This window comes from Astatotilapia calliptera, chromosome 23, assembly GCF_900246225.1.
Source record: "Astatotilapia calliptera chromosome 23, fAstCal1.2, whole genome shotgun sequence".
NCBI lineage: Eukaryota > Metazoa > Chordata > Actinopteri > Cichliformes > Cichlidae > Astatotilapia > Astatotilapia calliptera.
Genome location: NC_039323.1, coordinates 24403553 through 24429145, shown reverse-complemented (window position 1 = coordinate 24429145; position 25593 = coordinate 24403553). Strand labels below are relative to the sequence as shown.

At 41.6% G+C, this 25593-nt stretch overlaps 1 protein-coding gene across 1 annotated transcript; it reads right to left on the bottom strand.

Annotated features, from left to right (window-relative positions):
* Nucleotides 1–11151: 11151 nt before the first annotated feature.
* Nucleotides 11152–25332, bottom strand: desmb (desmin b). The gene is made up of 9 exons (XM_026159971.1): nt 24717–25332; nt 20831–20891; nt 20040–20135; nt 15405–15566; nt 15171–15296; nt 14859–15079; nt 14645–14688; nt 14159–14244; nt 11152–11441 (listed from the first exon to the last, which is right to left on the bottom strand). Exons 1-9 carry the CDS (start codon nt 25289–25291, stop codon nt 11400–11402), a joined length of 1413 nt encoding a protein of 470 aa, XP_026015756.1. The 5' UTR covers nt 25292–25332; the 3' UTR covers nt 11152–11399.
* Between the last annotated feature and the right edge of the window lie 261 nt (nt 25333–25593).

Below are 25593 nucleotides of genomic sequence, written 5' to 3'. Positions count from 1 at the left end.
GGGGGGTGCTGTCATGGTCGGACGGTCCTTCCCGGGGCGACCTGCCTGTGTGTGTATGTGTGTGCTTCTCTCTGTCTCTCCTCATCCACCCAGTGGCTGACACACCTGCAACTAATTTGCCACCCAGCTGTCACTGATCATCCTTCGTTGTGGGCTGAGGTATTTAACTGTGTGTCCGGATGGCAGTTGACGCTGGATTGTACTGGAAGCTCGGTAGTAAAGAGTGTTTGTTACTTGTAACATAGCTTTAGCCGACTACCCTTCTCACCTGTTGTTGTCGTCACTCGTTTGTAGGAGGAAGTGATACGGAGCAGAAGGTTGGAGAGAAGGAGCCCGCTGGATTAAGCTCTCGGAGGAGAAACACACTCGGATAATCACTTGGGAGACTCACCTGCACACCACTGGAAATTTGGAGATGATCACCGTTGAATTTTTGCACTTCGCTTTGTGTTTTGAGACTGTTTTTGAGCACTGTAAATAAACGCACTGTTTGCTTCACATCCAGAGCTCTGCGACTGAGTCCGTATTTCCCCATTACCCGTGACAGTCCCTCTCCTTTATAGAAGCGACCCCATCATAAACCCCCCCACGGTGTGCTGCAAACTCTGTGTCTGTGTCTATGTGCACGAGCACATGAATGCCTACATGTGAGCGTTTCCACGTGTCTATGTTGAGTGCTCGTGTGTGACTGTGTATGCATACCTGTGTGTATGTGTGAGTGTGCGTGTGGATGTGTGTGCGTGACAGTTAAAACACTGTGGGTGTAGGTGACTCCCTAGGTCATAAAACCCATCTCCCTTCCAGATCACAGTTATCCAGTTACAAATGTTGAGACCCCCACCCAAACATCCTCTGGGGAAATTCCACTCTGTGGGGGAGAGGTCTCCTACAATCTACTCCTAAGTTCACAACACAATGAGCCCTTTATTATATTAAGGGCAGTGTCTCTACAATAGTTCTACATTCTATGTTAGCACATTTCTAAACTCTAAAATAAGCTAAACACTCCTACAGGAGTCAGCACATAGGGGAAATCATTTTCGTAATTATAAATCCCTGGAGGCGCACGTCTGATTCACAAACAGTTGGGTACAAGATTTGGCCGTTTTTAAGCCTCCACGTTGTGAGTACGTTGACCATATGACCAAGATACAGCCAGAGGTTGCACATAACATTGACTTCTCCTCAGCACTTGCCCCAAAATTTGCTCTAGATGAACGGTTCACGATTGATGCCAGCTGTGCGTTGCCATGTAAATAGTTTTCATTTCATGTGTATGTACTTGCTAAGTACATGTGAACAGATCTTGAATAAAAAAAATAAACATACTTTTTTCTGTTTTATTGGAACCACTTTACAGAAAGTGCAATTATTTACAATGAACTGTACATGCAACACAGCAGTTTTATGAATATTCAACAAGAGCAAGTTTCATTTGGCCCTGGTTTGACAACCACTCTGGGGCACATATTCACCAAAACACAGCACACCTTAACAATCTTATCAAGCAGTGTTGTGTCTTCACCCTCACATGATATGAGTAATCGGATTGGCATTGTAGTGTGCAGCATTTTGAATTTGTTACGCAAACTACCTATTACTCGCTGAACATGAATTCTCAGGTGGGCAATTGCTCTCATTTGGGGATGGCAGAGAACTCGATATCCGCTCGTCTGACCGCTGCAATCCAAGCCTGACGTCCTCGTTTAGTATTATCGGATACATGAGATCCTTCCCGTTGCCTCCAGGAAGGGAAACGATGAAAAGAGAGCCCATTTTCCAGCTTCTTGCCTTCCCTATGTGATCTACCTCTGCAACCGACAGTACAGTACGTATGCGCTTATGGATTTGGGAGCTGAACAAAATCTCTTCGACATTGATTCAGCCAAGCAATTAACTCTCCTGCTAATTCTTCTAGGTCCTTCCATGCCAGCTACCACATTAAACAGTCTAGTTTTTGTCCACATTACTCACCAAGCCAAACCTGTCCGTTTAATCTCTTCCGAAAATCACTGAGATACCATTTCCTTCTTCATTTTCCCCTCCCCTTTAATTCTCAACTATCCCTGGTTGGAGAAACACAATCTGCATATCAACTGTGCTGGGATCAGGATTTGGAGCCAGTTCTGTCTTGCTAAATTCCTGAAATCTGCACGAACTACAGGTTCACAAAGTCCACCTCCTCCACTCTCGCAACCCAGGCATCTTTCTTCTGTCCCAGAGGAATATCATGATCTTCAGGAAGTTTTCACTAAGGATATGTCACTTCCCCTGCACAGAACCTATAACTGTGCTATAGACATTTCCAGAGCTCTGCTGCCTTCGTGCCATCTCTACAACCTGTCGTGACCCGAGAGGTGGGCTATGGAAAAACATATTTGTGGATCATTGGCAGCGCGCATCATCTGTCCCTCCTCTAGGTGCATAGGTAATGCAGTTTTCTTTTTTTGTGGCCAATAAAGATAAGACACTGTGTCCCTGTATAGGTTACAAGGGTTTATTTAAATAAACTTTTTCACATTAAAAGAGATATATGCCTTATATCTCTTCTGCCTTGAATCACTTCAAGGGGCCACTGTTTTTGAGGAGGTTTCAGAGGAGGTTGGAGATTGTTACCATCATGGGCTCATCCGGTCAGGATGAGAATGAACAGTCAGTAATCACTTGCAGGTTTTGCGTTTTATTGAATAATGAACAAAGGAAAGACACAAATGGACTGCTATCTCTGAAAGGAAATAAAGTGTGATTTGAGTAACTCAGTAACTCAAAATAATGAACTCAGGAGACTCAAACAGAAACTCACCTCAGCTGCCGCCCAATGTGGGAGTGAAGAAAGAGTGAGCTGTAGGTGAGTGCAGTCCTTATATAACCGGTGACAGGTGAGTGCAATTAAGGGCAAGCACCACACCCTTTGGACTCTTTGGACTGTGAGAGGAAGCTGGAATAGCCAGAAAAAACCCATGCAATGATGATGAGAATGTTCAAACTTCACTATGTGCGAAATCCATCTCTTCTGGCTATAATCCACCTTCTTGGGGGTAATGAGGCTTTCCCAAATCAGGGGAGGAATATAATCTTTTCAGCGTACCCCTGGTCTGCCAATCTGACATGTCCAAACCCCCTCAATTGGATCCTTTTAATGTGGAGGAATCGATCCACGTTTGGATAACTTTTTCTCAATAATAAATAAAAATCTTTTAAAAACTGCATTTTGTATTTATGTGGGTATTTTTGTCTATGTTTTAGTTTTTGTTTGTTATGATCCGAAACATGTAAGTGTGACAAATATGTAAGAAAAAAAATCATGAAAAGGACAAAGTGCTGTACATGTAGGTTAGAATGTAGATTAACCTGTAAATAGGCAGCCTGGCTTTCATTGTTGGGCCTGTTGTGACTTTCTAGCGTCCTCCCACACATTCTGAACAAAATCGCTACCAGGTGGTGACCAGTTGACAGCACAGCTCATCTCTTCACCTGGTAATTAAACTCACCACCACAGTCTGAATCTTTCAGTCCCTAACCTGTTGGTACGACTCACTTCAACTAGTTTTCTTTTACACCTAATGTACTTGCGTGGCCATCATTATAGTAATGGGGCTGAGTGTCCTGTGATGTAATTAGCATGTGACACTAACGCTACAACAAAGGTGAATATCAAGCCGACGATATACCTGCTAGTCTGTGGGTTTTTGTCAGACTCATGGAAAACATGAAAAACCCTCATTGCCAGGTTTCAGAAATGGCGGTTTTGATTTTCATGAACTCATGAGACACTGTCATGATTGACTGCGTGATGCCGTTGATCGGCTGCATACAGTCTGTTGACGTCACATTCTTGGATTGCCGTGGATCAGTTGGAACCAATGTTCCCTCTAATTTTTCATGTGTCTTAGTGAACACACAAACTCCCTGAGCGATCCCTTGGACCACTATGAGCAACAGTAGACGTGTGCACTGTGGTCATGCCAGCATCGAATCCATCCAAGTTACATGGTTCATTAAAATAATCAAATTACAGCATTTACATTTATGTTAGACTACTTTTAATTAACTGCTTTAGCCCACTTACAATGAAAATTTTTAAAAAATCTTGTTCATGACCTGTGTAGGATGTGAACACTATTGGAAGTAAAAATAACTTGAACTCCAATTTTGAAAACACAACTTTCTTTCTTTCCTTTCTTTTTTTTTTATATAAAGCTCTGACTTGTATTATGAGTCTGTGGTCTGGGAGAGTCCTGTAGCTCTCTGTCTACAAAATACAGTATATAATGACCCTTGACTACACTACACACTAACTACACAAGATTTGCGCTAAACGTCACATCTCAAAACAACACCGTCACTCCTAAAACTTCCCCCTTCCTAAACAACTAAATGTTGCCATATCATTTTTTTATTGGTCCACATAGTAAATTTTTCAACAGTTTGAGCCAGTGTCTTATTCTGCTTTAAAAGATATAATTGATCTTCTCAAAATCTCTGGTTCCCCGCATGATATTCTTCCTTCTCGTTTCTTTAAGGAAGCTTTACATGTTATTGGTCCTTGTATCTTATCTCTGCTGAATGCATCATTGTCATCAGGTTGTGTACCGTCTGTCTTTAAGCATGCTGTTGTGCAACCTATTATGAAAAAGAAAAATCTTGACCCTAATGCTCTCACTAACTACAGGCCGATCTCTAAACTCCCTTTTATTTCCAAAATATTGGAAAAGGTAGTTCTAAAACAACTTCAGGCCTTTTTAGATGCAAATGGTATTAATGAAAAGTTTCAGTCTGGTTTTAAACCTCGCCACAGCACAGAGACAGCCTTACTTAGAGTTTTTAATGATCTTCTTTTAACTGTTGATTCTGGATATTCTGTTGTCTTAGTTTTACTTGACTTGTCTGCTGCTTTTGACACGGTTAATCACAACATTCTTCTATCAAGATTGGAACATGTTGTTGGTCTCAAAGGTACGGTTTTATCTTGGTTTAAATCCTATCTCTCAGAGAGGTCGTTCTCTGTTGCTATGGGGCAACACTCCTCGGCTTCTGCCCCTATTTATTGTGGTGTGCCTCAAGGGTCCGTGCTCGGTCCTGCTCTTTTCTCTTTGTACATGTTGCCGTTGGGATTAATTTTTAGAAAACACAACATCTCCTTTCACTGTTATGCCGATGATATCCAGATTTATTTACCTTTGAAATCCGATGTGACTGCTTCTTTGCAACCTCTGTTCAACTGTTTGCATGAAGTTAAAATTTGGTTATCACATAATTTTCTTACATTGAACGAGAATAAGACCGAAATCATAGTCTTTGGTAGTCACACTCCGCTAGACCAGTTAGCTGACGCCCTAGGCCCTCTCGCTAGCCATCTTTCATCCACTGTAAGAAACCTCGGAGTGTTCCTGGATGGCTCTTTTAAACTCGAGAAACAGGTGTCCACTGTGGTAAAAAACAGCTTTTACCAGTTGCGTCAGATTTCCAAAGCAAAGCCGTTTCTTCCTTTAAAAGATCTTAAAAAGCTTATCCACGCATTTATTACATCCAGATTGGACTACTGTAACTCCCTCTACTCGGGCCTCCAACACTCCTCTCTTTGCCGGCTCCAGTTAATTCAAAATGCAGCGGCGCGTCTTTTAACAGGTACGAGAATTCATGAACACATAACTCCAATTTTAGCCAAATTACATTGGCTCCCTGTTAAATATCGTATAGATTTTAAAATTCTTTTGTTCACTTTTAATATTTTGAATAATTTAGCGCCCAGTTATCTTTCTGATTTACTCCATTCATACAATCCCAACAGGGCACTTAGATCATCCAACCATAGGCTCCTAGCACAACCTAGGACTCGAATGAAGTCGAGAGGCGACCGGGCCTTTGCATCCGTGGCACCCAGACTCTGGAATAACCTCCCCGTTCATATTCGCACTGCCGAGTCTATCCAGTCTTTTAAATTACGTCTTAAAACTTATTTTTTTACTTTGGCCTTTGATTCTGTCTAGTTGGCTGTTTTAGCTTGTTGCGTTGTTACCTATTGTTTGTTGTCCTCTTCTATTGTTTGTTTTAACTGTCTCATGTTTTTATTGACTGTGAAGCACTATGGTCAACACTGTTGTTTTTAATATGTGCTATATAAATAAATTTTGATTTGATTTGAATTGATTTTTCCACCAGTAGGAAACGATGGGGGGTTTTGCTCACAGGCGGAGAGTACTTTTTAGCGCTTTCCTTATAAAACGCTGTTTTTACCGTTTCTTCCCGCTGTAATTGTGTCCTATCAACACAATTTAAAAACTGGTATAAAGTCCACACATTTTCTGTCAATTGTTTCGTCTGTCCTGCTCACATCTCCATTGGTTGTGCACGTTGTCATTAACGTGGCTTCACTCCACATCAGCCACGCCGCTTTGCTAGCTAAAACACCGGTGTCGGCACACAAGGACGCTGTCGTAGCCTGTCGACGTTGATTAGCTGCGTACACGAACGTGAATCGCATTATTGGCTGGACTATGGGATAAGGTGGCATCATTCTAATCCCATACTGGAGCAGCCAGTCACTTACTGACTCCCACTGCAAAAACAGAATTGTTAAAGTATTAATTTTAATTACAATTCAGGTTAGATTTTTTTTCTGTGCGAACCGCAGATTTTCTGTGCGCAGAGACCGTGCCAGCAGTGCGCAATTGCGCACACGCGCAGCTTAGAGGGAACATTGGTTGGAACCCTGGCAGAGTAGGTGCTAAAAAAGTACCTGGTACCAGGTACTATGACCTGATGGAAACTCTGAAAGTGTGGCAAGGCGTGGTGAGCCTGCTGAGTAGGTACTAATAGAAAAGGGACTTAATTCTCCCACAGTTTTCCAAGCCCTCGTCAATAACGTTTTAAAAGCCTGTTTGAACCAGTTCGTTTTTGTGTATCCAAATGACATATTGATCTTAGGAGTCCTAGAACGAGCAGAAGATCACAATCCGCAGAGTGCTACAGTGGCTTCTGGAGATCCGACTATACTTTAAAGCCGAAAAATTTGAATGTACTTGGTTACACCAACTTCTACCAACACTTCATTCTCAACCACAGTTAGGAGCAGCACCACTTTACTCGCCTTACCTATGTCACACAGTGGAAATTTGTATTTATCTTGTATATTTTTTTAATACTGATTTTTAGTGTTTATTTATGAGTGTTGTTTTATTTGCATGGTTTTATTCTGTTTCTATTGCATGGGTTTTAGTTTTTTATGTGACATAGGTTTTAATCCACTGTGGACTGGTTACACATGGGACAAATTAGCTGATAGGGACCACCTGCTGAGGCATGGGTGTGTCCAGAGGTGGCCTATCAGCTGTGTAAAGACCTTTTAAAGCAGGCTAGCTGAGCACTGAAGGAGAGAGGCTGGAAGGTTGATGCTAGATGTCCTGCGTGACACGGCGACCCAGTCATGACCTCATGGAAAGGCAACAGTAGGAGACAACGTGTGTGATTGGCAGCAGGGCAGAGGTTTACCTCTACTGTTGTTTACTGGGTGCAGCTGGGTTGGGAGAGGGTCGCCATGGCCATGAGCCAGGGCCGCTTCTGGGACCCTTGTTCTGGCCCCTATTTGTTATTTTACAGGACACCGACGCAAGGGGAGCTGTGGCGGTGGTCGCATGATGGATTCGGGTGCAGAACGCAAGCTGGGCTGGGATGTGATGGGCCAGTGGAAGGACAAGAAGATGGGAGGCTCTTCCTTGTCTGCCAAAGACGAGGCTGGAGTGGACTCTGCTCTACAGAAGGATTTCCTGGCCTGCTGATGGACTCATAATGAACATGTGGCATAATTATAGCAGGGGTTTTTAGTGAATGTAGAAAATGGTAGTCTTACAGGTTTTAGAATTGTTTTATTTAGTTTTAGAAGACTGACAACATTTTATTACGTACATTTTAAGGGTGTTTTTATTTGTGCTCCCTGGCCTAGTAATAAACTGTTTCTGATCAGACCTGCTTCATCTCTGTGCCCGTGGTATCTGACCCGCTTGCTCCCCCTTGTATTTTAAAGAATCTTTCTTTTTAGCAGGACATTCTGGCGCGACTGCTTTAATGTCTGTGTGTTACACCTACACAAAAGTTCCTTTTATCTGGTCCACAGAAGCCAATGCCAAGTTGAAGCAGGTGAAACAACTATTCACTGTTGCACCCATTTTGGTTCATCCTGACCAGAGATGGGCAGTAACGCGTTAACGTGTTACTGTAATCCAATTACTTTTTCAAGTAATGAGTAAAGTAAGGGATTACTATTGCAAAAACGGTAATTAGATTACCGTTACTTTCCCATAGGAACGCTGCGTTACTACGTTACTAAAACTGGGATTTTTTGCCAGAATGTCTCATGACAGTGACGTAAGCGAGTGCGACGTTCGTGACAACAGCTGTGTGCAGATCAACAATGGATCACATATAGAGTGCGGAGAGAGTATGAGTGTGCAGCGTTTAAAGCGTGGAAGTACTGACCTTACTTTAAGTTTGATTCCATAAAAAGTGACAAAAACATTAGCGTCCGTTGTGCGTGGGAAGAAAACTTCTTTTTACAGTGAAAAAACCCCTAAACTTCCAAGCAAGCACCGAGTAGCTACGACGTAATGGGAAACTCACAGAGAAACTCGTGGATTCTTCCACTGACCGCTGCGGCACACCTGCACCAGGGTAAACCTCCGCCTACCCTACTCCTGCTTTACAGGTGAAAATAGAGCAAAAGGACCGCTAGTCTGTGACTTTATTTTCTGCTGTGTTTTACTTGCATCTATTTGAAAGACTGAGTGTAAACACACACAAAAAAAATTATGTGCTGGAATGTGCAGAAAATAGGTTTAAATATTAAACAAATTTCTTCCAGTCAGAGAATGTTGCATATAATTAAATTTTTGGTTGATGCATAAAGTTAAAAGATTAAAACTAATAAAACAAGTTTTAAAAAGGGACTTTTCCGTTTGATTACATTTTGTATGATGGATTATGTAGAAAAAGTAGAATTGGGCTGAAAGATCTATCGCTTTATCACCACTTCAGGTTGTAAATCGTGTTTTTAAAAAGTAACTAAGTAACTAAGTAATTAATTACTTTTGAAAATAAGTAATCAGTAAAGTAACGGGATTACTTTTTGGGGGAAGTAATCAGTAATTAGTCACTGATTACCTTTTTCAAGTAACTTGACCAACACTGATCCTGACACAAAGAAATAGTTTACTGTCTAGGTAGACACACTGATTCTGGGATGGGGGCAGTTCTCATCCAGTGTTCTGGCCTGCATGGTAAGCTGCAGCCTTGTGGCTTCCCCCCCCCCCGCCACTGCTTAACTCATTTTGAAGACAATTACGATGTGCAAGACCACAAATTACTGGCAGTAAAGCTAGCCTTGGAGGACTGGCAGCCAGATAACCATTTATAATCTTGACAGATCATTATAATCTGATTTACTTAAGAATCGCTAAAAGACTCAATGTTCAGCATGCTCAATGGTCTTTGTTTTTCGGTTGTTTCAGCTTTTCTATATCCTATCTCCCAGGTTCCAGAAACATAAAATGCTGCCAGTCCCTGCCAGTTCTCCAGCAATGCTGAACAATGGGAACCAGGAAACATCTTACCACCCTAATGCAAAATGGGCTCCTTGACCTGGGACCTAGAATAAACCATCCACCAAGCCCTTCGAGACGACCCGGAGCTCGGTGGGCCAATACCAGGTACTGAGACAGAGTCTGAGTCTGTCATTAGCATTCAGCTGTTAAACTCAAATTGCCCCATCTATGCACATCCACCCTACATTCCATGTTTCCCAGGTTCCCATGTTTCAAATCAGCAACAGTAATAAATATAGATTCTTATAGGCAATTTTATTCCTTGATTTTTCTTCTTTTGTTTGTTGATTTTTTTTTTTTAATTTTACAAACATTCTGTTGTGTTATAAACATTCACATATAAATCAGGACTCCTATTTGTACTTGTGGACTTTAAACTAGAGGCAGATGCGGGACTTCCATCTGCCTCATCAGGGACTCATTCTGGACTATAAAGTAGATTAAGCCTACATTTGAATTCTGTTTTTGTATTTATTCTTTACTTTCTCTCAGACCATTAAACACCATCAGGGCTACAGCTGAAATAACAAAAACTCCAACTGTCTGATGTAAATTTGAACATCCATTTAATGGGATACTCAATTATAATGATGTAATGATAAAACAATATTAATAAGTCTGTTAACTATTGGCATTTTTACTGGCCTACACTGTCCATACGTATTCACTGTTGGACGCTTTTGAAGTTGCAGGACTTGTGAAACTTGCCATATTTCAGCATGGTGTGCAGCTTATAGAAGCCAAAGATTTCAGCCAATTCAGCTCCAATCAGATGACTAAAGATAATAAAATACACCATTTTATGCTTCAAGGTCATAGGTCAAAGGTCAGACATTAGCGTGTTGTTATGAAAGCAGGCTGACATCCTTACGTTGTTATAAAAACATCATAAATCAACAAATAGGTAGTATAGCCCTTGCCCTTTGGGGAGAATTGTGCTCCACTGTTTATTCTTTACTTTCAGCCTATTAAACATCATTTGGGCTACACACATCCAATAACCATTGTCTATTAAGCACATTCACAGACTGCTTTGTAATCCTACACATACAGTAAAGTTCAGTTCCTATTTCCTCCATTTCCACCTTTCAGTAAACACCAGATCAAGGTCAGAAACTCAAAGAGCAAGAAGCTTAAAATAATTCAATGTGACAGGTTTCTTAAGAAATTTGCAATCATATAATCTGAAACTGAAAAAAAGATCAAATATGAGTATCAGTGAAAAAAAATAGTTTCCTTAAAAATGTAATCAAAACTATACTCATGATGAGGGAGTTCAACGTTCACTTTCTACTTTTTGTTTTTCAGTTTCAGCTCTGATTTGGCTCCATGGATCAGAATCTGTTATTTATTGGGCATCTGAAGTGATTTTAAACTTCAGAGCTGAATATGTTGCAAAATTCTCCATCTGACCAACTCAGTTAGCTGCAGACTACAACTGATAGACGACTACTATTCTACTTAATATTCTTTTTGCTCATTTATTAGAGATTATAAAGTCTTAAACGGTCAGTAAACACAGAAATTTCCTGATTAAATTGAGATTTTTCCTTTTTTCAGTTTTTGCATGTTAACCTACATTTAACCAAAAATAAATAAATCCTGATGAATTTCTGCTTTAAATACACATATCTCAATAACTTGCAAACAAACACAGGGCAGGCCGTAAAGACGAGTGTGTAAAGTCTTATTTCTTAGTTTTATTTCTTTTGCTTGTTTCTTTATTGTTTTCATGTGTCCGTCTCAGGCAGGGACACATGAGAGCTTTTTGTTTCTTCTTCTCTTCTTATGTCCTGCAGGCTGTTACATGATGTCTTGCTGGTGCTGCGTGGACTCGCTGACAACCTGAAGGAGAAAAACATGAGACAGAAACATAAAAGCCTTATCAGATGACTTCTCTGTCTGGATGAATGTAAGATATCTGGAAATGAGTGAACACTGTCCCAAATCCATACAAACTACAACAGTCGAGACAGAAAGATTACAGTCAGAGAGCCCAGGTGAACACAGAACAGATTAAGAAACACCAGCAGTCACTTCAGCAGTTAATTACTTACATTAAAGCAATCTTTATTTGTATGTAAAGTTTCTAAAATATTAGGTGTAAATAAGGTAATGGACTGTTTTCTGTCTAAATATGGGACAATTGCATTTGCTGATGTGGCAAGAGTGTTTTCTGCAGCTCTGCTTCAGAGGAGTGGTGTGGCAGTGGGCAGTGCCAAAAGGCTGGCAGAGTAGCTGGGACTGATTGGTATGATCAGAGCAATTTGGAAAAGTTGCAACTAATACTTACCCAGCTCTTTAACAGTGTGTTTGTGTTGGTCCGTCGTGTCACAGTGCTGTCGAAACCCAGATGCGCTAGGACAGATGTGCAACCAGTACAGCCAGTGGAAGTGCTGACAGCAATGCTGGCAGAGATGGCCATCGTGCACCAAGAACAGGCGACTGTGCATCAAGATCAGCTCCAGTGGCTACAGAATTAGGCCGAGCGCCAGATGAGAGTGCACCTAGTCTCGGTCTGGCATCCCCCTGGCTCCTCTGTTGTCCCACACAGTCATGTCAAGCAAACCGTGACATGGCTGTATGACTGGCCAAAAACCACCCGGCAGTGCAGCCAGCAAACCTGCTGGATCAACCACAGCCAGTTGTGGAGAATTGGCCGGTCCCAGCTGCACCAAGGCCGATCAGCAAGCACTCCAGCGGGTGGTGAAAGAAGCTGGCAGAATTATTGGAACAAGTCTGCCAGAGATCAGTAATATCTTCCCCACTCGCTGTCTGAGGAGGGTGCACAGTATCCTGCGGGACCAACATCACCCTGCGCGCCACCTTTTCCATCTGCTGCCCTCAGGGAGAAGGTACAGGTCTATACAGGCCAGAACATCCAGACTGGCCAACAGCCTGTATCCACAGGCTGTGAGGCTCCTGAACTCTCTGCCCCCCTCTCACGGACAATAACCATATCCAACTTCTTAATAGCAATGAACTGGTCTGCATTGGTGCATCATATCTTTATTCTCTTCCCCCTCCTGCCCCCCCCCCCCTTTTTCTTAAATAGATAACTATCATATCTGATATCATATCTCACAGTACAATAATATTGAATGGGTTGCATTGTTGTATTTTGTCATGTTTCTCAGGTCTTTGTCTGAATTTCTACGAACATTATTGCTAAGGATTGTCTTATTGCATTGGAGTCACACTGGGTTAAATATGTACACTTGGGTTTTAAGGGGTATTTATTATTTTCTTCTTTTTTTTGGGTTGTATGGAAGCCCCAAACGCAATTTCATTGTTCTTGACAATGACAATAAATAAATAAATACTAAATACTAAATACAAGGAGGAGGTTCCCCAGCTCCACTATAACTTTGCTGGTTATGGAGCAGCCACCACAACAGCCAGTCTCGCTGTCTCCCCACAGGTTCCAGCAACTAAGCTGCCCCCAACTCACAGGGAGCCGTGCAAATGCTGAGGCAGGTATGTTGGAGGTGTGGGCGGCCAGGACACTGACATTAGGAGTGCCCACTGACGGATGTGGGGTAGCTGTTCCGTGTTGCTGGCCCTCCAACACCTACCCCAGGTCCAAGAGGGACATGCACTGTCAAGGTGCCAGTGGATATACGCCAGGCTCTGGTGGACTCAGGCTGCAGGGTGAGTCTGGGCTGCATGCAGACCCTGGTCCTCCAAACCCTGGTACGGCACGGGGCGTTGGTGGAGGTTAGATGTGTGCATGAGGACATACACAAATATCCCATAATGCCGTTCCAAATTAAATACAAGGGCAAAACACATGGTGTAAAGGCTGCAGTTAGCTTGCACCTGAGGCATCCCTTAATTCTGGGTACAGATTTGCTGGTGTTCAATAACCTGTTGGGGCAATGTGTGGGGATACAATCACGAGCTTTAGCAAGGGGGATGTTTGTGCTGTGCTTAGCGGAGACCTTTAGTTTATTCAACTCTGACTCTAGGGAGGAGGAGGAGGCCATCTAATGAGGCCCTGCTGCCTCCAGCGATTCACTCCACAGGATATTTCCCACTAGAGGAATCTCATGACTAAACTCTATGCAACCTCAGCTTCTGATCAAGTGATAAAAATTGATGGTCACACGTTTGCCCTGACACAGCACTGACCTACCTGTAATTTGTATTGATTAAAGATAGGCTTCATAGAGCGAGTCATAACACTGGCACCTCCAGGCCCTGTTTCAGATCATCTCCCGAGTCGGCATCCCCAAAGAGATACTGACCGCCGGTTCATGACCGGCTTTGTGGAGCTGACCAGCCATGTAACTAATCTCACTCAAAAGTGTGCCCCAGATCTGGTCCAGTGGACAGAGCAGTGCCAGGCAGCATTTGTGCAGTTGAATAAAGCTCTACCAGTCTTTGATAAGATAAAATGTGATTTATAGAACTTAAATAAATTTTTCATGAATTTCTTGAATAAGGTGCTGGAGTGGATCACATCAAAAGAAAAGCAAACAAACAAAAGAAAAAATCCTTATGAAGGGAACTTAAAAACTTACAAGGCTAATGAATGCAGTTTTATATCTTAGCAGTTTTACCTCTCCATCGCGAGTCTCGATGGTCTTGATGAGGACAGTCTTCTTTGAATGCATCTCAGAGGAGCGCTGCTGCTCAGGGCTGGTCTCTGATTAACAAAGGTCGGAATACATTTATATTTTTATTTAATATGTAAAATGTGTTATGTTATTTTGAAAAATCAATGAAAACTTTATGTGGATGCCTCTTGGACCTATGAAATACAAATTAAATACAACCCCATAACACTGGGGTTGTATTTAATTTGTAGGTTAATTGATTTAGAAATCAATTCATTAATTAACGCCCATTTTCTTAATTAAGTAAAATTTTAATCTTACATAGTTTTAATGTGGTAAAAAAGTAAAATATTATTGAAATGTATAACAAACAGCAAAGGAGGCTCCATCTGAACAGACTGTGGAATCAAACAGAATAAGGCCTGTGTCCTGGTTAAAGGAAGCCTAGCCCCTGGTGGTATGTTTAGGTAACTGCAGCTGTGTGTGCACCTCGGAAACTCAGCGTGGAGTAGGTTTGCACAGGCAAGGCAATCCTGCAACGGGAGAATGGAAAGTGTAGAAAATATCATTTTAAATGTTATTTTATGTGTATCTGGATAAAATATTGACATTCTGAGGCAGTTTTCTTTTCCAAAGCTTTATTGTAAAGGCAGCACACTAAAACAAAAGAATTTTGGCCTGGTTGGATAGTTTGATAAATTACCTGCTCTCCTCTCCTTCCAGCAGCTTCCTGTAGGTGGCGATCTCCACATCCAGCGCCATCTTGACATTGAGTAGGTCCTGGTACTCACGGAGGTGGCGCGCCATCTCGTCCTTCATGTTGGCGATCTCCGCCTCCAGGCGGGCAATGCTATCCTGGTAGTTGCCGGCCTCTCGTCCATGACGGTCCTCCATGTCCCGCATCTGCCTCATCAGAGACTCATTCTGGATTAATCAGAGAGGAGAGTCTGAAATCAAACCGAGCTCAGAGAAGATTACGTTTAAATAAAAACCGAAGAAGGTTTATGAGACCTACGGTGCCTTTGAGGGAGTCGATCTCACAGGTGTAGGCCTGGATCTGGTGTCTGAACTCCATGGTCTCCTGACGGGCCTGCTTCAGAGCCTCGTTGTTCTTACTTACCGCCTGGTTCAGATCAGACACCTGCAGGGTCAAAGGTTAAATAGATTTCACAATTTATTTTAAATCCCCAACTCTTGGATGTCAGAATCGATCTCTAAGTGTCGTTAATACAGACAACATCCCTCTGACCTTGGACTTGTACCACTCCTCAGCCTCTGCGATGTTCTTGGCAGCAATGCCCTCATACTGAGCCCTGATGTCTCGTAGTGCTGCCGTCAGGTCCGGCTTGGACATGTCCATCTGGATCTGGACTTGAGTCTCCTGCATCTGGGCCTGCAGCTCACGGATCTCCTGTGGGAGGAGGAGAAACGTAAGGTTGACTGGCCTGTTATATTTGAATTTGAATTTGATATACCTTTATTAGTCCCACAAGGGGAAATTTCATAAGGCTGCCGACCTATTGCACGCAATGGCGGTGCCAACTTACCCTCTGACCTTACATACATTACACAAAACATCACATGGGGAAGACAGGTCAGAGAGGTATAACAATGGAAAATGCACCACATGAGGAAAGATAAGGAGAGAAAAATAACTCCCCCCAGACTGAGCTCCAACAGGGAGATCAGTTTGAGAACAGAAAAAAACACTTCTGCACATAGCACATGAAAAAACTCAAATACACCAAAGAAACACATGACAAGCAACAGGGGTGGGTAAAGGGTGAGAGACAGCCGATTTAGACAGTGCATCCGGGCCTGCAGCCTGTGCGCTGGTCTCCTTGATCCACCGTCAGCATCGGAAGGGAATAAGCGTCGAAGGCATTTGGAAAGGGAGTGGGGATGAGTGTGTGCATATCAGTGTATATGTATGTGTGTGCGTGTCCAGAGTTCAGCTGAGACAGTGTCCTTCGCCCTGCTAGGTTAAGTAAACAGTCTTCCAGCCAACCCAGGTGGCCTTGCATGGAATGGGAAGGAACAGACTCAACACCGTCGTTATCAGGGTGTTTTTGTTTGGCTCCAGCCTTGAGACCGCAGCTGGCGCCAAAGGGGTATCCGCATAAGTGATGGTGGTTTTTACTTTAGTGCGAACAGCTCATATGAATTTCAAAGCAGTTCTACAGTCCAACATTGGTCTCTCAATCTCCCGTTGGAGAGCCGCGAGCTTCGCCATGATGTTATCAAACTTGCGCTCTGTGATATTGTCATTCTTGTGCTCAAAGAGCCGATTCTGAGAACTCACGGCAGTGTGCCTCCCCGAGATGTCATCCAATTTGCGCACAGAGATGTTATTTCGAGCTAGCCCTTCCGAGATGTAATCCAGTCTGCAGTCAGAGATCTTATTCTGAGTGTTCACAGCAGCCGTAGTCTCTCCAAGATCTTATCCGTGCTGACTCAATGAGCCCATTTTTAGAAACTCACGCCTCTTCCCATCGGCTCTCTGTGTGAGCTCTATGACAAATTAGTCATCTGTGCTAGATGTACCAGTGCCCTGGCCCTATGACAGCTGGGATAGTCCTTAAACATCACCAGTTTAATTGAGGAAAATGAATGGATGGCTATCCAATTATAGAGCATAACAAACCTTACGTAGTTTTAAACATCACTATCTCTCCTTGTTGTTTAGGACACAAACCCAGTCTGGCTTAATACAGAAAAAAGCCATTGAAGTCTAACTGTAGTAACCATGATTAAATTACATTCAACCAAAATCAGCAACTTTACCAAACATTAGTGAAAGTCTCTGGTCTGGAGGGCCAGAACTTTATACACCCACCATCAACCCCAAATTCCTTCTGCAGTTCATAAATATGATTAATGAGGACCTGATGTGTGACAGTAAGCCTTGGCAGTGAACGACCAGAAAAGTTGGCATCTCCCAGAAGCTAAAATGATAAATGAAGCTATAGAATGTGCAGATGGTGAACTATTAGCAATGCTATAAAATAAATTAAATAAAATACCAATAAAAAACAAAACAAACAAAACACAAGGAACAAACATCTGAGTAAGTGAGCACAGAGCTTCATACCTGCTAATTATTACAACATGAAGAAGAAAAACAACAGAAACAAGACTAATAATAATGAAGATAAAAAGAATAAAAGAACAACAATAATAACTAGAACAAGAATGAGAGGAAGAAAAATAATTACCACAAGAAAACCAGGAAGAACAAGGAAAAGAACAGTAATAAAAACAAGTGGTACAAGGAGATAATAAGAGTATGAAATTAAAGAATCCAAGTTAAAGACGCTTTAAGATGTTATCAGGATTTTCTTCCTCTTTCTTTATACAGTGTTGCAAATTAATTTGCAGATGTGAAGTAAAACAAGATTCACCGTCATCAGACCTTCTGAGGTTTTATTCCTCCTTTTGTCTAAAAAGTGACTTAATTTTAGTCCAAACTGTTTCTAACACTTTAATCCACTCTGAGTAACCCTAGGCCATGTCGAGCACACTACTTTGGCATCATGTAGTAATCGCTCCAGGCTGGAGACAGAACGAAGCCCATGCTGATCAGAGATGAGGATTTGTCCGCCGGTTGGTACACAGAGTAATTTTAGCCTTACATCTGCTGTGGGAGATTTCAGAGCTCTACTGCCACGCTGCCCAGGCCTGCTGCCAACAATGCCATTCTGTGCGTGTTTGAAAGTGAAAACTCCCCAAACCCTCTCGTTTGTCATCTCGCACACACAGAGACAGATGTTCTAACAGATGCTAAGACAGACCGAGAGCATTGTCACACAGCTCAACACACATTCTTAATCCTGTGAAGCTTGTTTGTGCCTCACTGACAGATTTATTTTAAAGCAACAATTTGTGACACCTTTCCTCCCTAAAGTCCTCTATAATCTACTTATTACTAAATGTGCGGAAGTGCTTCAGGAAGGTGAACGCACGCAAAGCTACTGGTCCGGGCGGGATTCCCGGCCGCGTCCTCAGGTCATGCGCGGCTCAGCTGGCTGGAGTGTTCACACACATCTTCAACCTTTCCCTCTCTCTGTCTGTAGTCCCAGCCTGCTTCAAAATGGCCACCATCGTCCCTGTACCCAAATCCTCCACCATCTCCTCATTGAACGACTGGCGACCTGTAGCCCTGACCCCCATCGTAAGCAAATGCTTCGAGAAGCTGGTCAGGGACTTCATCTGCTCTGCACTACCCGACTCACTGGACCCTCTACAGTTCGCATACCGCCACAACAGGTCCACTGATGATGCCATAGCCCTGACACTACACACTGCCCTGTCACACCGGGAGAAGAGAGACACGTATGTGAGGATGCTGTTTGTAGATTACAGCTCAGCATTCAATACCATCGTTCCCTCGAAGCTGGACAGGAAACTGCAGGATCTAGGACTGAGCAGCTCCCTCTGCAGCTGGATCCTTAGCTTCCTGTCTGACAGACGCCAGGTGGTCAGACTGGGCAGCATCACCTCATCCCCCATCACACTGAACACTGGTGCTCCACAGGGGTGTGTACTGAGCCCTCTCCTGTACTCACTCTACACCTACGACTGCACAGCCACTAACAGCTCCAACATCATTGTGAAGTTTGCGGACGACACTACAGTGGTGGGTCTTATCACCAACGGTGATGAGACGGCTTACAGGGAGGAGGTCAGCGCCCTGACCCACTGGTGTCAAGACAACCATCTCACCCTCAACGTCGCAAAGACAAAGGAGTTGATAGTGGACTTCCGGAGGTGCAGAGAAGTACACACCCCCATCACCATCAACGGCGCTGCTGTGGAGAGAGTGAGCAGCTTCCGGTTCCTTGGTGTACACCTGGCTGAGGATCTTACGTGGTCAGTACACACAAACAAAACAGTGAAGAAGGCACAGCAGCGCCTCTTCTTTCTCAGGAGACTGAAAAGATTCGGCATGAGCCCCCGCATCCTCAGGACCTTCTATCGCTGTGCCATTGAGAGCATCCTCACTGGATGCATCACCACCTGGTATGGCAACAGCACCGCCTACAACTGCAAAGCTCTCCAGCGAGTAGTGCGGTGCTCTGAACGGATAATTGGAGGTGAGCTTCCCTCCCTCCAAGACATCTACAGGAAGCGGTGCCTGAGGAAAGCGGGGAGGATCATCAAGGACTCCAGTCACCCCAGCCATAAACTGTTCAGACTGCTTCCATCAGGAAGGAGGTTCTGCAGCATCCGGTCCCGTACCAGCAGACTGAGAGACAGCTTTTTCCATCAGGCCATCAGACTGCTGAACACGTCATAGACACCTCAGCTTCACTACTGGAACTTTAACATTATGCACTCCACACTGTATATAAATGCCACTTGTTTTGCACATATTCAACTCTGTATATTTTTATATATTTTATTATTATTATTATTATTATTATTATTATTATTATTATTTTATTTTATTTTTTTTACTATTTAATTTGTAAAAATGTGTACACACACACACACACACACACACACACACACACACACACACACACACACGTAGGAAAATATTTAGTATACACATCCAGAAATGCATACACTATTATATACTGTACATATATTTATTAGTTTCAGGTTGGCCATTCTTATATTTTGCTCGTTTGTGTTGTTGTGTTTGCACATCTCTGTTGCTTGTGGGGCTCGCACACAAGAATTTCACTCGCATGTGCTGTGCCAGTGTGCCTGCACATGTGATGTGACAATAAAAGTGATTTGATTTGATTTGATTTGATTTGAAATGAAGAACCTACGCTGATGGCAGCAGTGTAATAAAACACTTATGAATGCATTTTAAACCCTGATAAAGGAGCTGGGATCAGCGACTGGTAAAGATGGAAGAGGGTGAAGAACAAACCTCTTCATGGATCTTCTTCAAGAAAGCGATTTCCTCCTGCAGCGTCTCGATGCGTCTCTCCAGGTCCAGACGGGCCAGAGTGGCAGCGTCCACATCCTGCAACATTAAAAATGTTCATTTTATGTAAAAATGAGATAATCATGGAATAATTATCGACATATTTTCCATTGAATCAAAGTGTATAATGATTTTAAAAAATGCATATATTACAACCTTCCATTAAGTTTGCCACACCAGCAGGCTAATTATTGTGAAACATGGCAAACATATGGCCCATGGGCCAAAATGCAGACCAACTAATCCAGTCCACTTGATGGCTTTGAAAATGTTAGAAGTACAAAACTTTTAACAGTATTTTCCCTTTTAAAATGTTGTAACCCAGATTTATAGCCTTCTTACATCCATAGTCTGCCATAGTACACCAAAAAGTAACAGAAAAAACGAAGATAAATTTTATTTATCACATTCATATTATTATATTAATATTATTATCATAATTATATTATTTTGTTATGTTTATAGTTGTTTTTTTATGTTTTTGCTTCTATGATCTTCAGCATTCTTCTTCTATCTTCTAGTATCCTCCTCCTCCTGTGTGTCCTCCTTCACTACATCCATGACTCTTCGCTATGAACTTGTCTTTTCCTCCTGCCTGGCAGCTCTATCTTCAACATCCTTTGTCCAGTAACAAATATCCACTATCCCTCTTCTGCATGTCTGAACCATCTCAGCCTTTCCCCTCTAACACTGTATTTATTGGGGAAAGTACAGGAAATGAGAGTGGGACATACCGCTCTGAAAGCAGCCAGGTTGTTTTCTGCTTCTTCTTTTTGAAGAATCTCCTCCTGGAGTCTGCAGGACAGTGAGACACAAAGCATGGTTTCAGACAGAGAGCCATTAATTAATGAGCAGCTGGATTAATGATTGGTTTGAACACACTGTAGAAGCTGCTGTCCACACACCAGGGAGCTCTGCAGAAAGACGTTAAAGCTGAATTAGGCTAATAAGTTCAAAGATGCATAATTTCATAGCCTGTATATAAAAGATGGATGTTGCCAGTGTGCTCTCACCCATTGGTTAGTGACGCCTCAGGTTTAGCATTTTCATTTTGGTGTTTTTAAACCAGAAGTGACTGCACACAAGGTGGCCTGCCTGATTGCACATCCTTCTTTATCATCCTTTCTAACCTTAAATGGTCTGAAAAATTTAGAAAATAAACATTATATTATAATAAATAAGATTTGAAACTAACATCCAGAGGTGACGCCCCCTGCTGGCAATTAGAAACAATACAGGTTTAGCACAATTCCACATTGGCTTCAGACTTGGAAGTCCATTACTTTACAGTCTGAGCTTAAAAGGACACTTTTCCAAAATAAAAGATGAAAGTGCATACTTTAACTTGAACTTGTTCACTTTTTATACCCTGTAAAGGTCACTGATCGGTTAAAGACTCCCCTTGTGGAATAGATTTTCTAAAGCCTGAGGAGGTTAGGAGGCTTGTTTGATCTTTGACTCTTGAAATACAAAATGCTTATAGGTTATCATGGCAACTTTTTTTGTCCAGTAAAGTCAAAACACACACTGCCTACCACATTTAATTATTTAAGGTGTCAGAAGAGCGCCTTTAAGTCTCAACCACAAGGAAAGAAATGAACTTTTGCTTGTTAAAAACGTAAACTGCAGACAGAGAAAGGACAGATCCTTCAGATATGTGTGAGCTTGTTCCTCTCCTTTTATAGAAGAGAGCCATGTAAACACAGTGTGTGATTAGCACTAACTTTGGTCAGTCTCAAGTAGTAACACACACACTGACACACACATGCCTATTAATCACATCAAATCAGTCGCCAATGCTTTTTGGAGTCAGAGAAAAATGATGCTCAGCTCTGAGATTAACAGCAGTTTATGTCACATTTTGAATGGACTGATTGAAGAATTGTATGCTCAGGAGCACTTCATCATTATGTCAGGCCTAAAGTTAAATCATGGCACACAAGTATATTTATCGATGCAGACTGGTTTGAGCTTTGCAAAATGCCTCTATAATCATCGCCTATTCGCTTTGGAGTTTTCAGGGGATCACACTTCTCTCATTTCTCTGCTTTGATGTTTTCATCATCTCTGCAGGTGTAAAATGAATAGCAAGACTTGTCATGCTGTAAATAACAATGCAGTAATAATATTAATAATTAATATTATTAAATAAAGAGCTACGTGGAAAGAAAATTACAATTTCTATCATTTAACTCAAATTGAATTTGTCAGAAGCGTGGTAACAGAGCTTACAATATAAAATTATTTTATAATAAACATATATATTGATGAAGTTACATTTTATATTTTCATATAAACTTTATAATGCTGTATAAATTAAACAAAATATATAAAAATCAACTACAATGAGGCTAATTATAAGATATTAAAACTAACATAATTTCCCAGCTTTGTCTTTCATTAAATTAATAAATTAAATTTTCTTTTCCAGTTATTAAAAACACAGCTTTTTTATTCAAATAATGGAGTTGTATCTAATTTAACACCAGACAATAGTTAGTTGTTGGCACTATAAGCTAACTGTCCTAATACAGAAATTAAGGTACATATTTAAACTTATCTTATTAAACACACAGTAATTAATCCTGTTCATAAGTTCAATATTCGTTGATAAATTAGAAAATGTTTTTTTATATTCCATAAATATTCCAGTTAAATCTAATCATAATAAAGAAGAAAGTAATAAAGGATGCTTAATTTGGAAATTATTAATTACTACTGTAATTAGCCTACGAGTTCAATGGTATTCAAACAGACACATTAATCAACAGTTTAATTTTTTTTTTTTATATTTTAGGAAGTTAATGTATTATATTAAATAAAAAACCAACCAAACCAAATCAACTATAATGGAGAAAAAAGTAACAAGAAGTTTAGCTCAGTAGGTAGAGTGGTGGCCCCATGATCGGACGGTCAGGGGTTTGAATCCACTGAACGGCTACCCTGAGGTACCCCTGAGCAAGGTGCCGTCCTTACACACTGCTCCCCGGTGCACCTGCTTAGTGACTGCCCACTGCTTCACTGAGCGAGTGGGTCAAATGCAGAGAGAGTAATTTCCCCACAGGGATCAATAAAGTATACATTTTTATTACTTTTATTATTATTATTACTAGCGGTTAAGCTCAATATTAAATTTCTTTAAGTCAATACTAATTTATTAACCTAGGTCATTATTTCTATATTAGTTTAAAAAAAATAAAGTAATTTATTATATTACAACAAATATTGAATCTAATCATAACAGAGAATTACTATCTACATAATATTTATATAGATAGTAATTATTGCTGTTTAGCCTAGTTAGCATAGCCAAGTAAAGTAGCAGTAACTACCAAATAACTTGCTTATGAAAATCACATGACTTAATGTTATTAAGCTATGCATTTAATTAGATAAAGATTGATTAATTATGTGGTCACTAATCTTGCTCATTAGTTCAAATGAGGGAAAAACTCATTTGGCAGCTAGTTCCTCGGTAGCTTGCACCCTACACCATTTAAGAGTCCATTGTAATAGTCAGATAGCTTTTTAGCTTTTGTGCCAAGGTTAGTAAAAATAACATTTCACTGATATTCCGATGTTTGGTATAACCCTTTATTATCAGAGATTTTTTACCACAGCATAAACATGTTGTTAGCAGGATTACATAGATTATTTATACTTTTTAGATGACCTAATAAAATACTTTGGTTTATTTTTTCTGATTGTAATATTTTAGCAGCATTATTATTGTTAAGCTTCAGTCAAATATATGTTTTACTTTGATTTATCTGATTATACGCCCCTCTACATTCTAACATCCTTATACCCAAAATACCCCCTGTAAGGCACTCATCCTCATGACTCACCTGTAATCTTCTTCCTGTGATGATGTATAAATGATCCTGTTATATTTTGATTTAAACAGCTTTGCATTTATACAAAATATGTTTAAAATATATTTAGAGTATTTAGGAAATATCTTGAAAATAGCAAACGTATAATCAAGTAATCTGTTGTAAAGAGCACAATCTATGAAACCAATAAGATGCACAGAGGAACCAGGGTTTAAAAATACTTCCTGTAACTGCAACAAACAGCAGATCATCTCCCACACGGCTGGTTGAATCTAGCACACACAAGCCTATGTATCACCTCATTCCTCCATTCATTATTCCACTCCACACACTTCTTTTCATTTTGCGTCACAATTTTTCACTACTGCTTGTTGAGCAGTTGGCAAGTGTTCACAGAAAAGTGCAATAAAATACAAAAACCTGCAGAGTTTTTGTCACATTTTAGTTCCAGATACACCACACAGTGGGTAAATGCTCCAGGTTGTTGCTTAAATTATGGTAATATCAATATTTCTGTAACTGTTAAGTGTATGGGACAAGTAATATTGTGTACTTGTGTATATATATATATATACTATTGTGTTTTTAAGAAATATTTTCAGTTTACTTATTTTAAAATTATTTTTAAAATTGTTTATTTGTTTGAAGACTCACTATAAGTCTATAAAGATTTTTACTTTAAAATTAAGTAAAGCTCTTTTTTGTCATAATATATAAAGGTCATGTCAGAATAAACAAGAATAAACAAGCTAGTAAGACACATGACTCTTCTTGCTCCTCCCACCTGATTTTGAGTTTATCCAGGTCATCGAGCAGGTTGTCCCGCTCCACCTCTATGCGTGACCTCTGATTGGTCAGGATCTCCACCTGCCTCCTAAGCTCGCTCATCTCCTCCTCGTACAGGTCGGCAATGCGCGTGGGCTCACGGCCTCGCAGGCGCTCCACCTCCACCACTAGCGCCTGGTTCTGCTGCTCCAAGAAGCGGACCTTCTCAATGTAGCTGGCAAAACGATCATTCAGGTGCTGCAGCTCGGCCTTCTCATTGGTCCGTGTGGTGAGAAACTCCTGGTTGAGGGCGTCCGCCAGGCTAAAGTCCAGCGTCTCGCCCATGCCAGCATAAGAGCGCCCAACGGATGCCCGGGAGGTTGTCACCGGCCTGCCATAGTAGCTTGAGGAGACCCGGTAAGCTGGTGTGGCGCTGGCACGGGTCACCTCATAGACCCTGGAGGTGACATGACCCCCGCCACTGCCGCTGTGGCCCAGCAGGGATCGGTTGAGTGATGGTGAGGCGTAGGTGCCATGACCGAAGGTGCGGCGGTACGATGAGGCGGTCTGACCGGAGGAGCTGTAGGAGGCCATGTTGGAGGACACAGAGAGCCTGGCGAGAGCTGCAGCAGAGAGGAGCACTGAAGAAGAACCTGCAGCCCTCAACTATTTGTAGTTACCTCCTTCCTCAATTTTCCCCCCTCCTTCCTGGGAACTGCCCTCCCTCTGTCTCTGTCTTTCTCCTTTAGCCCTTCTTGTTACATTCTTTTTCTTTCTTCTCTCCTTTCCTGCCTTCATTTCTTCTCCAGCTACCTTTTCCCCCTTGCCTTCTCTCCTTTCTCCCTCAGCCCTTTCTCTTCACTTTCTTCTGCTTTTGCAGGCATTCATATTCTATG